This window comes from Corvus cornix, chromosome 2, assembly GCF_000738735.6.
Source record: "Corvus cornix cornix isolate S_Up_H32 chromosome 2, ASM73873v5, whole genome shotgun sequence".
Taxonomy (NCBI): Eukaryota; Metazoa; Chordata; class Aves; order Passeriformes; family Corvidae; genus Corvus; species Corvus cornix.
Window position 1 is genome coordinate 35,664,721 of NC_046333.1, and position 15,420 is coordinate 35,680,140.

Consider the following 15,420-nt stretch of genomic DNA (forward strand, 5'->3'; position numbering starts at 1 on the left):
CTCCCTCCATCATTGTAAAGCAGTTCCAGCTTCTAAGCCCCATTCTCCCCCCACTGGATCCCTCCAAATCTTACAGCAGTAAGGAAATACCTGAACTGTGCACAAACTGTACCTGCATCACTCAGTTACAGGTACTGTACACAAACAATGAACAAGTTTGTTTCACAGAAGTCTGGCTTGCAAGAATTCTACTTTTTACAGGCAGAGCTCAGTCTCACAGTTCTTCTACAGCAACTCTGGTTTACTGCCACTAAGAGAGTGTCTCAGTTAAAGATAACTGAGTCAGTAGGTTTCCACATACTCAAGCATCATTTCTCGAACTGTTGTTGATACTCTCTCCCTGGAGCTGTCATTCCAAATTAATTCTGGATTTTCATGAGTTCCCTCAAAGATATGAACAGCAGCTTCAGGGTTGTCTCTCATGGCATCCATGAAGACTCCAGGTAAAAATTTCATTAATGTAATTCTAACCTAGAAAGGATGAACATAAACGACATTTAGTGTATCATAAGACAAACTAACTGACAGGACAAACTGACTAGGAAATGGAAAACTCCACAATGTCCAGTTATCTGTAATGCTAGAACTGTCAACTGCTAGACCACAACACCACAAAATAAAATACTGCTATCATTTCAAACAGCCACTGACACTGAAATCTAGGCCTCTACTGTTAAAAGTCATTACAAACGGAAACCAAATTGCTTATGCAAGCTACTGTACATACAGCAACTTCCAGAAGTCTGCTCACAGATTAAAAGCTAATTTATTTTGAAAAAGCCTGATTGCTCTTACATGGATATTACATCTGATTACATGGATATTTCAGACACAGAAGAGGATTTTTTTGCTCATCTTTAGAGAGATGCAGGTACTACCAACAAAGAGTTCCAACATGAGCTGTTAAGATTCTTACCTTTGGACCCACCAGCTTATCTGCAGTCATTTTGGCAAAAAGTTCTGCTGTTTGAGCTCGGACCTGTGGATGAGTTGAGTTGCAAAACATATCTAGTAAGTAGATTAAAGCACCTGTAACAGAGAGATAGGAAGCACTCAATTGGTTTTTTTTCTGGTCACAAGTAGTAGAAATTCTCCAATTCCATACTGATTATTCTAAAGGGAAGAGTGGCCACTCCATGCACTTTAGGTCCATTGTTGGAGAAACATTTGCTTTCAGTGTAATAATGTACCTTTTGCCATGGCCTCTTTAATTATTTTTGTGCTAGATGTCAAAGCATACAGAGTTTCAAGGACAAGCTGCCGACCTGTCAAAATAAAAAACATGAAGAACTTTGTGTCACAGAGAATGAATAAAGATAAATGTAACTGATCTTAACAGAAAACTGTATCAAATGTGCAATAAAGCTTAGGACGATTTCAAGCTTAGGGACTTCTGGCTAAACTACATTAGTTAAGGAATGTCAATCAATCACACATTTTAGTACAGCATAACTTCTTAATTAGATGCTAATTAGCTAAACTCCCAGGAATAATTTGTCAATTGAACACTACACAATTCAGAAGTAGTCAGTATCTGCAATTCATACGTTTCAGGTCACACATTTAAGACAAAAAACTGGTCACACACACAACATTTTTGTAAATCATCCTTGTTAGCTTTGGATATGATGGTGACTAATAATTAAATCAGTAAACAGAATAGAAGTGACTTAGCTGCATATCATAGGGCCTGTGTGATGACAAAGCTGGTCTAAATTTTGCATTTTTTTTAAAAAACAACCTATTTCTAGTCCTGCTTCCTGTCATCTTTAAAAAAATGGTGATTCCTGTTTGGTACCTCTGCTTTTCTTATCTGGCAGGGGAATAGCTGATAGCTGAAGAGTGTTATACACTAGAACTGGGCATAGAAACACCGTGTTTCACTGAGGATGTATTGCAGTACTGTTTTCACTGCTCTCAATAGCTGAGCAACTGGAATGGAGCACAGCAACAGCTGGGAAACCTGAGGAAAGCTTTGTTCTTACTGTAGTTTTTCTTCATAATCCAGCTCTCTATTCTATAAAGCTAACAAGACCGTTTTAACTTAAAACTCAGTGCTAAGCTCAGCCAGCTGCATTCTTATAAATTTCTGAGTTAGAAACTCTTTGCCTTGCAAGATGGAGGATCCTATGGTACATACTTGAAGGTAAGGAATGCAGGAGTGCCAGTAAGTTAGCAAGAACCATGGCCTCAGCAATGTTGTTAACACATTCTTGATTACTTGTTACTATGTTCACTACCTGCAAAAAATAAGAAACAGCACTTGATTACATTCCAGCTATGAAGACACTTTTCAGAAAACATGGTGTATGAAGTCAGCCACCTCACTGGCCAATAGAGCTGATATTTACATTTATTCCTGCCACCAAACTGTTTTGTCTCTTCAGAAAAGAAGGATGCAAAAGACACAGGCACAATGTTTCCTCCAAGGAGAAACTGACACCTTGGAACCTTCATCTTAATATTTTTTAGATGTTACTCTTAACAGCTACACAATCAAGTTTGTTTATGGTGATTATGTAAAGCATCCAGACAGGAAGGTGTTGGCATTTTTGGCAACAAACGGGACGGGCAGCCTGGACAGGCGGTCCAGGAGCCTTTTATTATTTTATTCCGTTATCAGTCTCACATACCGAATTGAGACAGAGATGGTACAGAGCTCACACCGTCACAGGCATCCAAAGACTTCCTTGTTACAGAGCATGCTTAAAAGCTTTTTAGCCAATCAGCATGCTTCTAAAAGTTACAGACAACTGTCTTAACCAATCCCCAGTCAGCGCACATACCTCTGCTATGCACAATGCTGGCTTGTTATGCCTTAACGTAACAATACACAATATTTCACTCTAAGGCTTAAACTTATCTATCATGCTAAGCATATTTTTTGCAACTCCAAAATCTATCTAGGCCAAACCTAGAAACTCTAACCATTGTTTTTAATGCCCTTGTTTGCTGTTAATTGTATCTTCAAGTTTTTGCAGCTAAAGCTGATGCCTAAACTCTTCTGCTTTATTCCTGAAAACTGCTTTTTTCTCACACCTAAAACTCTTTCACCTTTTGTGTTTCCCCACAGGAGGTTGGGAGTTTGTGGGGGTTGGTTTGTTTTTTGGTTGGTTGGGTTTTTTACCTCCAGAGCCAACTGCTGCACCACACCAGCTCCATGAACACGCAGCAGGGAGAATATCAACTTAAAGTGCCCTATGCATTCACACTCAGAACCTGCAAGAGACCAAATAAGTTACTCTTCATGCTAGCCAAAGCATGCACTGAAGGCTGTCCCAAGCCCACATCTCATTATACAGACAGGTGTTAAAGACTACACAGCTGTATGTAGTCTGCCACAGTAGTTGTGACAGCTCGTACAGGACAGCACCTGCTACAGAGTTAGAAAATTATGAACTCCTCTATTAATCTAGCTTCCACAGAATTTCAGGTCAACAATACTTCAAAAACAGAGGGTAACTCCCCTCTCTAAGGAGAGTAACTGATGTAGTTCTTGGACTACCTAGTTACTTGCATTCTTACAAAACAACTGAACAAATTCCATAATTTTATTTATCATTGATCATCAATACCTCCTGTCTTCAAATACACTTGCCCTTTCAGAATGTCCCAGCTCAGAGCAGGGTTGCTTTCTCCAGCAGGAACAGCTGCCTTCAGGATTATAATTGCATACACAGAGAACATCCTAACCAACTATTGTGGCATCTAATAATAGCAACTTGGTTTGCTTTTAGAAGTAGCATATAATACAGTAGGAAAACATCCTAATCATTTGTCTCAGGCTTTTCCAGTCTATACATTGATGTCTGCTCATAAAACTGCTGGTATTAGCTGCCCACTCTCAAAAGCATCTTCTCCTCTTGTTTTACTGAGGCCCTAACACAGGTGCCACTTACACACAGTACTCAGTTCAAGGAATAAGGTAATTTAAAAATCAGTTGAAGATTCTTTGAAGGATTACAGAAAGTTTCTTTCAAGAGGTTTAAGTCTTCCTAGCAACAGCAGGATTGAATTAGAGTTAAAATCTAATGATTCAGAGATGAGAACAGATAAGGCTTGAACTTAACCTAAAATTTTGCTGCATCTACTGACAATGCTCTCCAGGTAAGGAAAAAACCAGCAAGCTTATATGGCTTACGAGCAATGTTAAAGTCTGTTAGCCAGCAAAACAAGCTTCCTTCTCACTGGAAGATAAAGACTACAGAGATCCACAGTTTTTAAGGTTGTCCACAGAAGAGTATACTGGGGAAGTTCAGTTTAAAGCCTACCTGGACTGTGCTTTATGACGTTTCTCAGAGCCTCCAGGGCCATTTCAACTCTCCGTAAGCGATCTCCGTGTTGGTTGGACTCCACTTTCCCAGTCTGAGTTATTGCCATTAGTGTATGAAGGTACTGTGCTTGTGAGCCTATGTAATCCAAGAGGCTTGCAGCAAATGCTTTAGGAAGCTTTGAAGTAGAGATAAGAGCATTTTTAGCTGTGTGATGCAACAGTACCCACAACAGAACAAAATGTATCCATGTAACTTCTACATATCACATATTCCTTTCTTCCAAACAGGCAACATTTCTCTATGATCACTGTAACATCTGGATCACATTAACCCTCTTTCTGTCTAAACATAGACTTAAAAAGCTACCACTACTCCAACAGGTGTGTTTGCCCATATATATCGATTGATTGTAAAGCCAGTAGGCAGAACCACCACCTCCTGGAACTACTGAATCAACTCAAGTCCCTGCATTACAAGGTGGTAGAGAGAAGTCACCAAGACAGCTGAAGCAGCACACCTTATGACAGACTTGTTCTTTTAATTTATTCTGCTCCAGTGAAGAGCTTTCTCATAACACGCTGATCTTGAAGGAAATTTCCATACGATTCTGTATTTTCTCCATTCTGTTTGCACTGACAGATAAACATGAAGAAGTAGCATTCCAAACACTGGTTTCAACAGGAAGATTTTTAGCTACATCTCACCTCTAGTTGGAAGGTAGGGACCTCATTGTAGACTCTAACAAAAATCTCTCCCACAATAAGTTCCTTTGCATGGTCACTGAAGACAAAGTCAGATCCATAGCTCTTGTCACAATCACCCTTTAAGCAGAGATAAGCAGCACAAGCTCAGACAGAAAATAATCTCATAGAAGGTGTAAAGCTATAATCTGATAATGAAACAGGCAATACTTGAACAGAAAACTTAATGCTTCAGCAAGTCAGAAGCTCAGACTGAAACATAACATGAAATGAACAAGCAAAATCTTAGGGTTTTTGTTTTCTTTCAAAAACTACAGAATGAAGAAAGTGACTTAGGAGTAGTCAACAATGGATACTTATATTAGCCATACAATTGCATCCCAAGCAGATATAAGAAAACATGGAACAGTTTTTTAAAAAAATAGTAGTTGGATTTAAAGTAAAGAGTATCTTACTCTCTTAATCATGCTTTCTTGTTGAGATTCCAAAAACTCAAGTAATTCAGCTCGTGTCCCATTGTTCCAGATCAAGTAGGGGTTCTCTGTGTTACTGTTAAGCATCTTCAGAGTCTAAGAAAAGGAATTTACATGATGAAACACATGTACAACAGTTTTGGATCATTATGCACAGTAATCAGCATGTTTCATAGTACTAGTCAATCCAATGTCATTAACAGCTACACCAATTACACAAGTAAGTTTGAAGTGTGAAATTTCCAATATTGGAAAAACAGTATGTGCAAGTTACATGGTACAGTACAATCTGCATTTTCGTTTTCTCTTTATTTTGCTCTGAGACACACTTACTTCAGATTCTCCATCCACTTTTGACAGTGAGCAGCAACTACCTGCAGTACCTCTTTATACATGACTTCCTTGGCACCACTTTTGAAGAGTTAAGTTTAACCTTTGCTCTCCATCATCATTATATCCTTAAGCCTTGAACTATTAACTTTTTTGTTCCTATACTTGTTCTGCAAATATTATTCTATGAGGCACTGTTCCTGTCCGTAGTGTTTGAGGCTGAAGCAGTTTGTTTTCCCTGCAGTTACCTCAACTGCAAAGAAAAATCACACTGCTGTTCTCAGTATCAAGTTGGTCTAAGAGAGTTCAGTGTTTTAGAAGCAATTAGGTACTCCTTTCATAAATCACTACAGAAAGTTTTGGCCAACAGCAGCTCACCTCGGTAGGACTGACCACAGCAAGTTTTCTTGCAATGTAGGGTGTCAACATTCCAGCCAAGCTCTTCCTGATCGTTGGGTTTTCAGGAGTAGCTTGTTCATCAGAAAGATACCCTCCAAGGCGACTCAAGGCAAGGAGACTGAGCTTAGCAAGGCTATTTGCTACCTCCTGAAAAATATAGAGACAATTTGAGGAAACCTAGAGCTTTCTTACGATAGCAAAAATTTACTTTTATACTGTTTGCTATAGATTAGAAGTCTCTTGCATTAAGCCTATTAGAAACCATAGGTTTTGGCAGCTTTAACATTTGAACTCTTTAAAAAAACCAAAAAACCAAAACTCAGAGTATATACCACTACACAAAAAGTCCCTTCCAAAACTCTCTGTTAATGTTACTCTTCATGCAATTCAATAATTCTAACAAATATTTGAATACACTTGGCCTGTTAGTAAGAGATGGCAAACAACAGCTACTGGTTGTTGAAACACCTTGGTAACATTACCTGGTGGTTTGAATCTTCACTTTTCTGAATCCCACTCTCCTCCAATGTATAGTCATAGTTGAAGAGGTAACCCAGTAAGTACCAGAGAACACCAGCTTGGAACAAATGTGTCTGTAGCCAGTAATCTAAGGCAAAGGAGCTAACACACTCTACTCCTAAAGCAGCTACTCGTGGTATGGTCTGAGGGGGGAAAAAAAGAAGTTTGCCTTAGTACCTGTAACCAAAGAATAGCAACTGGCTTCCTTACCAAAGACTTAAAAGCCAAAACTTGCTAATTCTGCAGTACTGTCTAAGCAGCACAGAGATGAAAACTGAAGTAGACATAACTTCTGCTGCTGAAGTATTTGGTAACCAACAACATGGCTAATTAGTCAGCATTTTTCAAAGGGAAGAGTACTTGAATAGTTATTTCATATAATTAGAAAGAAGCACTGATGAACTGCTGGAAAAACAATTCAAAACTGCAGCAGAGATTCCCAGGTGAGTTTTTTATGGCAATACATGTGTCCTGCAGGGACTAAAGAACGCACAAGCATATATAGTCAATTACTAGAATCTAGTTTTAGTCTCCTGTTTTCATACACTCCACATGAAAAGTTCAAGACAAGCCTTCCTCTCTTAATTCAGACAAAATTCAGCATTTTTATAACATGAGGCAAGTTCAAAAGAGCTAAATGTCAAGAAAACTTCTTGAATACTGTTCCCAGAGTTTATGCTGACTTAAGAGTCTGTTTATGAAAGATCTAGTTGTAGTACTTTAATCTGCTGATTCAGTACACTAAGCCAAGCTACTAGACAAGTCAGTTAAATGGCAGAAATAGCTGAATCTTTAAAGTGGCTGCAGTTTATATCTGCTAAATGGATTCAAACACAAGTGTTGAAACAAGGCAGTTGAATTCTGTATCTCATGATTGGCTGGGATCTTACAGAAGGGTTTGACCAGTCACTGCAGCTATGAGGAAAGGCTGAGAGAATTTTGTTTGTTCAGCCTGTAAAAAAGAAGGCTTCAAGGTCACCTCATTGTGGCCTTCAAGTACCTGAAGGGTGCCTACACAAAAGGAGGAGAGGGACTATTTACAAGCATATGGAGTGACAGGACAAGGGGAAAAGGCTTCAAACAGAGAAAGTAAGTTTAGATCAAACGTTAGGAAGATAATCTTTACTGTGAAGGTGGTGAGGCACTGAAACAGGGTGCCCAGAGAAACTGTGGATGCCCCATCACTGGAAGTCTTCCAGGCCAGGTTAGATGGGGGTCTGGGCAACCTAGTCAAGTGAAAAGTGTCCCTGCCCATGGCAGGGGGTTTGGAATTAGATGAACTTAAGGTCTCTTCCAACACAAACCAGTCTATGATTCTGATTGTCTTACCTGCCCTAAAAGCAGAATATTCCCCTACACATTTAACAGTTAAACACCCATTTAGACAAGGAAAAGGAGCACTCACCTTGCCATAGTACAGTAGTCTACAGAGGTCCTTAATTATGTTAGGCATTTCCGTAATCTTCTCTCTGCATTCCTCAAACTGAGCTGCTACACTGTAACACTTACTAATGTATCCACATACCTACAAAACACAATATTTTATTGCTTCCAAGTGGCAGAAAAATGCATGTTCACAATTGTATTTTTAATATATACACTACTAGATCAATGTTTTTATTATATATATGCACATTTGTGTTTATTACCATATTATACATATACATACACCATGCAGTCTTCTGAGAAGACAGTTAAAGGTGCTGCTTTAAACTCACCTGTACAGATATATCATCTGGCTTGCTAGAACGAGTCAGGACTGCTACACAACGATTAAATGCTTCTTGCAATACCTGTGAGGATCAGATGATGCACAAGTTCAGTCACAACAAAAACAGATAAAGGCCAGCAAAAACAAAACATTAGCTGGTAAAGTCATTTTTAATGGCTGAAGGGAAACATTTGACAAAAATCTGCTGCTTGCTTAAATGGTTTGTAGTGCAAAATTCCTTGCAAGTACTAGTAACCTTTGATGCTTAAGAGTTGACAGCCTTCTCACATGTGAGCTCATACCCCAGTCAGCATGCAGATGACACTAAGTTGTGTGGGACTATGGATTTTCTGGAGGGCAGGAAGGCTCTTCAGAGGGATCTGGACAGGCTGGACCAATGGGCCAAGGCCAACTGTACGAGGTTCAACAAAGGCAAGTGCCAGGTCCTGCCCTTGGGTCACAACAACCCCATGCCACACTATGGGCTGGGGGAAGAGTGGCTGGAGAGCTGCTGAGCAGAAAAGGACCTGGGGCTGCTGGTCAACAGCAGCTGAACATGAGCCAGTGTGTGCCCAGGAGGCCAAGAAGGCCAATGGCATCCTGGCCTGTATCAGCAACGGTGTGGCCAGCAGGACCAGGGCAGTGATTGTCCCCCTGGTACTCAGCACTGGTGAGGCTGCACCTTGAACCCTGTATTCATTTTTGGGGGCCTCCCTACAAGAAAGACACTGAGGTGCTGGAGTGGGTCCAGAGAAGGGCAACAGAGCTGGGGAAGGTTCTGGAGTACAAGCCTGATAAGGAACAGCTGGGGAGTTGGGGTTGTTCAGCTTTGAGAAAAGGAGGCTCAGGAGAGACCTTATCGCTCTCTTACAAGCACCTGAAAAGAGGCTGTAGCAAGGTGGGGATTGGTCTCTCCTCCCAAGAAACAAGAGACAGGAGAAGAGGAAATCGCCTCATGTTGTGCCAGGGAAGGTTTAGATTAGATATTAGGAGGAATATCTTCACTGAAAGGGCGGTCAAGCACTGGAACAGGCTGCCCAGGGAGGTGACTGAGTTGCCATCCTGAAGGTATTTAAAGAGACATGTAGATGTGATTTAGTGGGACTTGTCAGTGTTGGGACTAACAGGTGGACTCCATGATCTTCAAGGTCTTTTACAATCTAAATGGTTCTAATATTGTAACACGTGCAATGAAAAGGCCCCCTGCTCAAGTGACTTGTTCACATTTATCTATTCTGTTACATTGGAATTGCAGAAGTTTCAGCAGTTTTGTAAAGGAGTAGAGAGACCTCGTATGTAGCCTGCTTACTCACAGTTCAACAGACAAGCCTAGGTCCAGAAAAGGGTATACTCTGCAAGATGTTTCTCCTACTGTATCCAGAATATCTGAGGTGTTAAGAACAGATATCTCAAGACCAAAAGTGATTCTCAATCACATCTGATTTCCTACGCACTGAGGATGTAAGATTTCTAGCTATGGAATAGTTAGACTAAAAGCATGCATTTCAACATATTTTTTTACATTTACCTCAATTCCACTTTCTCTCCTAAGTTCTTCTGCATTTAATGCTGAACAACTGACAGTATGAAAAGCAAGTTCTGTAGCAGCAGGCAACAGCGGAGATTCTTTGGAAAACAAAAGGTCATCTGATGTTTCAATGGTAATGGTCTTTATCAGCATAGGATAGCCTGCATACTTGTAAGGTTTCAAATCTGAAAGAGGAAAAAAAGTCCAAGTTTATGTATATGCAGAGTCTAAGCAATTTAAGCCACCACAAAATTATCAGTAGAAGATATATCAGATATATAAGGACTAGGAGTCCAAGAAAGCCAACACCTGGGAAATCTGGAGCAAGACTGAGCAGTCAACACAATCTGACTCCTCATCACATTAGAACTGTTCAGGCTAGAAGCTAACAGAGCTTCACAGAAAACTCATTTAAGATCAAAAAGACTTATATCCAGCTCAGTAAGCCCCCAAAGCTCAGAGCCTTCCAATGATGTTTGTCTCTCCCCAGAGAAAAACAAGTATAGCTTGGTCTATGTCTTAGGCCAGGATTGACTAACAATAACCCTATAGGGAACTTGTCCAGTTTGACACAACAATTTTAAGTTTTAAATTGTATTTTTCATTCCTGCAGAGTTCAGCAGTGCTAAAGAATAACTTCATTTTTCATATAGAGCCAACTGCAAATCAACCCGCTTAAGTCTATACCAATGCTGTCCCTAGCCCCTGACAGAACTAACAGCACTATGGCTGCATGTGAGGTTCTTAGTTTACCATTATAATGTAACACCGCAGCAAAACACTGTTGGCTCTGCAAGCCTTGGACATGGCAGCAGCTGCCAGCCTGGGACTGTAGATGGAGCCAAGTGTTAGGGTGCTCTAGCCATCCCTCTTTCCCAATTGAGCAATGTTGCAGCACACTCACCCGAGGACTCTAACACTGATCAAAATCTCTGCAAGAATGGCTCACTGTTAACAGTCTGATGAGCGTAACCTCATGTATAACCAGCATCTTGGTGACTGAGTACTAGTGAGGATTATTCTGCAGAGATGGAGTTCTCCATACGGAGGAAGATTCAAACTGATTAGTATCAGAGCAGAGCACTTCAAAGACCTATTTCGTGCTGTTTTGAATTAAGTTTTACTGCAGAATAATTTATTTAATGGAAGAAAAAGCCCTATTTGGCAAGTCAGAAACCAGATCAACAGAGCACAGACTCAAGAAGAGAGAAGATCAAAGCTGACCAAAATGACCACTAAAGAAATGAATACAAAGCACTTAGGCAGCAGGCTTACCTTCCTTATGCCTGTTGAAGAGGATGCTTTGAGTTTTCAAGATCAAAATTATGTTTTCTGGATCTGGCCCATCTATCACCTTGGCAGACTTTGTGCATAGAAACTCGTATGCTTTATTAACTTTTTCAAACATATCCTGCAAAAAAGGAGGAACAGTTGTAAGAGTTGTTAAGAACCCTCTGAACTACTGGAGCATCAGTTTAGATGCAGGTAAAATAAAGCATTTCAGGTTACAAGCAAGAGCACTAGTTTTGTTGCCTCACTGCACTTCATCAAATATTCCAAGCAACACTTGTTCATAGATCAGTTTTCTTTTGTCTCCCGAACTCTGCCCTATGCAAGAGACAAACTAAGTCAATCATACTATGACAAAAGCAGTAAGTACAGCTGGATTGTGAGAATGGGCAGAGGATGCAGTCTGTCTTTGAAAGGGAACAAACAGCTTATTTAGGTCCTGTGTAGCTCTTCAAACAAGACCATTTATGAGATGTGAGTCTGATCTGACTACACCAGTTTACTGTAGAAACCCTAAATCCTTGAATGACATTAGTTAAATTATTAATCTGTAGCATTAATCTGTGTTTTAGCATTCACCTAGGGCATAGCTTTTAAAAGGAAGAAAGAAAATTTAGGTGTGCATTTCAAAACTCTTAATATATGTAATAGCTGAATTTTTCCCCATTTTATTAACACCATAAATTTGTGCTGTACATACCCTGCCTTCTGGATTCTTGTCCGGGTGATATTTTTGAGCCAGCCTGAAATAAGCTTTCCTGATCTTGCTTTCATCATTTCTACAACAAAACAAGTTCCATCAATTACACTGAATAACAAAAAACAAAAATAACCACAGCAAAGCCAGCCTGGGTTCTGACAACAGTACTAACAGTAACTGCAATTGAGTGAAAACTACAAGCTCTCCTATTTCCATTTTAAAACCCCGCTTCATCATTCCCACTAAATGGGGGAGTAATCATGTGTTCACAATAGGAAGAAATTTTAGAGGTGGAAAGTATTTTAATATCTCTTGTACGTAATATATTAACCAGAAAGCGCAAAAAATCCCTGAATATTTTAAATGAAGAACCTAAATGAGCTACAAGTGTTAAAAGTTAGTATTTCACAATTTGTAATAAATGCACTGTTCTTGAAGGATAAACCCGAACTGCTGTTGGTTTACTTCTAGAGACCTGAAGTCAGAAACCAGTGTCGAGACAGAAGGAAAAAATTCTAAGGATATAATCATTAAGAAAAAGGGCAATATATGAGAGGGAGAAGGATGATTAGAAAGAAAAGCTCCACTTTGAACATATTCAAGTTCTGCCATATTCTTTGCTCACTATGGTTGAGTCTAAAGCTTGTACTCTAAAACAGCAGAGCTGAAAGCATTCTCTTCCCTATTTTCAGCTTATCTAAACACTTCTACAATTATTCTCTCAAACACTGTAATTGTATTTCCAAGCTTTGTTTCTTTTTAGCAAGGCAGTCTTCCACTTTGAAAGAAGAACGTGCCACACGTGACTGACCTGGTACCATTAACTCGTGCCAAGTACTGAGATAAGAAACTTCAGTTTGGTCAGTGCATGGAGTTTATATAAAGTAGTTACACAAGTTTAAATCCTGAAAACTTACTGGCCTTGTCCTCTGGGTAGGTTAAGAACTTCATAGGCATCATCTATTGACATGGTAGGTGGCTTCTTCTCCACCTCCTTCTTCCAAGCTTCTAGGGTATCTTTCAACAGTTTAACCTGAATAATTACAATTTATTAGCGTTTCATTTATGCTGACACGAGTACACAACTTTTAATAAAATGCTGTTTTATTCATGAATCCTGTACTTTATTCAAGATAAAAGCACCTTAAGATTAAAAGGACTATTTAAGAGTCACACTAGAAGATGGAGAATCACTTAAATAAGATGAAGTTCCCGTCTTGATACTGTAAAAACTGCAAAGCTGCATAAATAAAATAGCTGCTTAGACAGATCTAGTCAACAGACTTGTACCAAAAATATTTCATCACTTCAGTTAAAATACTGACATTAGCTTAGTTTCTTGTGCAGCATGGACAACTAAGAACCCCAAAAGTCATGATTCCCATTTCCCTACCGTCCCCTGCCCCCCAAAAAGGTTCACTGAAAACACTCTGAAGTTTCTTGGATGCCTTATTTTGCTATTTAAGTAGTCACCACAAGAAGGATATACTTATGGGGTTGCTATATGGAAAGAACACTATGCTGCTTCAAGATAAAGTAGGGTTTAATGTACTTACCTGTGGACTAAAATTCATGATAAAGAGGTTACTTGCAACAAACCTAGCATTTGATTTCGTTAGTATCTTAGGACTTCTTGTTAACTTTTAGGACTGAAAGATCAAGAAATAAATGAATCCTAAAATACTTCTTACTTACTGGATCTTTAATTGGCCAGTCTGGAAATCTGAATGTATCACAAAGATGTTTGAGGTAATAAATGTTACAGAACAGCTCATTTTCCAGTTGTGGATAGTTGATAACCGGGATGGGACAGTATTGGTAGAGGGCTCTTGTATTGCTTTGAAGACGAGGGGTGAAGTCAGCAAGATGAGCAGCAATCTTCTCTATCATAAGACGCCTAAAAGTTGCAAAGTTTAGTTTAACACTTGCCCAGCAGTCCTCAACCCTGACTCACTGTACAGGTGTGTTCAATGATTTCTTCTGAAAAGGTTTTCCTTAGAAGCTTCCCACATTTCAGTAGGGATTTAGAATAGGATTCTGTCCTATTCTATTACAGAGCTATATAAACACCATGAAAACTAGTTTATTAAAAACAACTGAAAGTGACATTTTGCTTTTCTCAACACCGCCTCCCTTTCTGGAAGACCCCAATATGTACTGGAATATTAGGGGTATATCACAGAGATAGGTGCTGGTAATAAAAAAGTACATATAAATGAGTAAATATAAAGCAGCACCTCACACACATCATCAAGTCTCCATTCACAAAAGTAACTTAATCAAGATGTTCACGGAAATATTCCCCCTCCCACTGACAATTCTGCTCTCCCTTGCCCTGGCTATTTTTGGTTGAAGCAGAGGGTAATGTAGGACATTGCCCTTGCAGAAGGCAAACAAGAGGAAGCCATAGAATCCAGGTATTTTCATCTTTCTTTAAGAATATGAAACATCTCTTCAACATAACCTGCAGTTCAGATTTATTTGTCCCTCTGGTAGAAAACAGTTACCTCATTTCATTGCTCCAAATTGCTTCCGGAGTGTCAAATTCTCCAAGGAATATCTCAGAAAATTTTTCTGGTTCATAGTTTTCTAAATAACACACCATTGCTTCAGGAAGAATATGTCCAAGTATACTTCTTTGAACAATATCTTGACTTTTTGTCTACAGAAAAGATCACATGGTCATCTCAAAGGTAATTGAATTCTGTCTTGCTAACTAATTTGAGACCTAAAAACTCTCTCCCTTTTCCCCTACAGTTCTTAAATTCTAGTTAAAACAGCAATAGGTAGTCTGCAAAACTATTAGAAAACAGAGGTAGTTACTGTTGCAATATACTCACTTCTTCAGACTTGAAAGCTTGTTTTGTGTGAGTATATTTCAAAAACCTAGAAGAGAAACAACAATTATTTTCTTTTTGATTGATACTTAAGTACCTTTAAATAGTAAGCAGACCAACATAGTCCAGGCTGGCAGGTACTATACATTTACTTTGAGATAAAAGAGTAATGGCAACAGTTTTATGAATTTCTGTACAAAGTTCATCCTCGTACAAAGTAAATCCTTGGGAACTCCACCAAGCCAAGCAGTCCCATGTTATAAATGTTGCCTTATGTTCATCATTTGAGTTTGGAAGTCTTCTTCCTGAAAGCTTGTTTTCTACACACACACAAAGATGTTGACAGACACACAGACAACCTCTGCACTGTTAGATCATCACTGCAGGGATGAAACAAGATGATTTTAGACTAACTGCTGACAGTTCTATTACACCAGAGTCATCATGGAAGCATGTAATCATTTCCCAATGCATTTCACTGTAGAAGAGACTTAACTGGAACTGTAGGACAGCTTTTTATGAACTATTGCATTTAGAGGAAAAGCACTGGAATGAACTGCAATAGCCACCTGCATGTGCAGTGCATGTATCAGGCAGTACAGATGGATATAACTGTTTTAGGCTTCAATACTGAAAGAGGTTATTAGATTTTTTAAAT

At 39.2% G+C, this 15,420-nt stretch overlaps 1 protein-coding gene across 4 annotated transcripts in view; it reads right to left on the reverse strand.

The window, feature by feature from the left end:
• DNAJC13 (DnaJ heat shock protein family (Hsp40) member C13) overlaps positions 1–15,420 on the reverse strand; it is a 57,668-nt gene that overhangs the window by 8,296 nt on the left and 33,952 nt on the right. For all 4 annotated transcript variants that reach the window (XR_005604638.1, XM_039571706.1, XM_010398851.4 and 1 more), the window contains 19 exons: positions 14,766–14,811; positions 14,433–14,587; positions 13,621–13,822; positions 12,843–12,958; positions 11,926–12,004; positions 11,211–11,346; positions 9,936–10,120; positions 8,415–8,489; positions 8,102–8,221; positions 6,660–6,839; positions 6,157–6,324; positions 5,431–5,544; positions 4,979–5,095; positions 4,272–4,449; positions 3,128–3,219; positions 2,141–2,240; positions 1,191–1,265; positions 917–1,029; positions 302–471 (listed from right to left, as the gene is read on the reverse strand). Coding sequence is in view for 3 of the 4 variants with exons in the window: in XM_039571706.1 (XP_039427640.1) it covers positions 302–471; positions 917–1,029; positions 1,191–1,265; positions 2,141–2,240; positions 3,128–3,219; positions 4,272–4,449; positions 4,979–5,095; positions 5,431–5,544; positions 6,157–6,324; positions 6,660–6,839; positions 8,102–8,221; positions 8,415–8,489; positions 9,936–10,120; positions 11,211–11,346; positions 11,926–12,004; positions 12,843–12,958; positions 13,621–13,822; positions 14,433–14,587; positions 14,766–14,811 (2,421 nt within the window). In the remaining variant the exon portion in view is untranslated. The remainder of the gene's footprint in view (positions 1–301; positions 472–916; positions 1,030–1,190; positions 1,266–2,140; positions 2,241–3,127; positions 3,220–4,271; positions 4,450–4,978; positions 5,096–5,430; positions 5,545–6,156; positions 6,325–6,659; positions 6,840–8,101; positions 8,222–8,414; positions 8,490–9,935; positions 10,121–11,210; positions 11,347–11,925; positions 12,005–12,842; positions 12,959–13,620; positions 13,823–14,432; positions 14,588–14,765; positions 14,812–15,420) is intronic.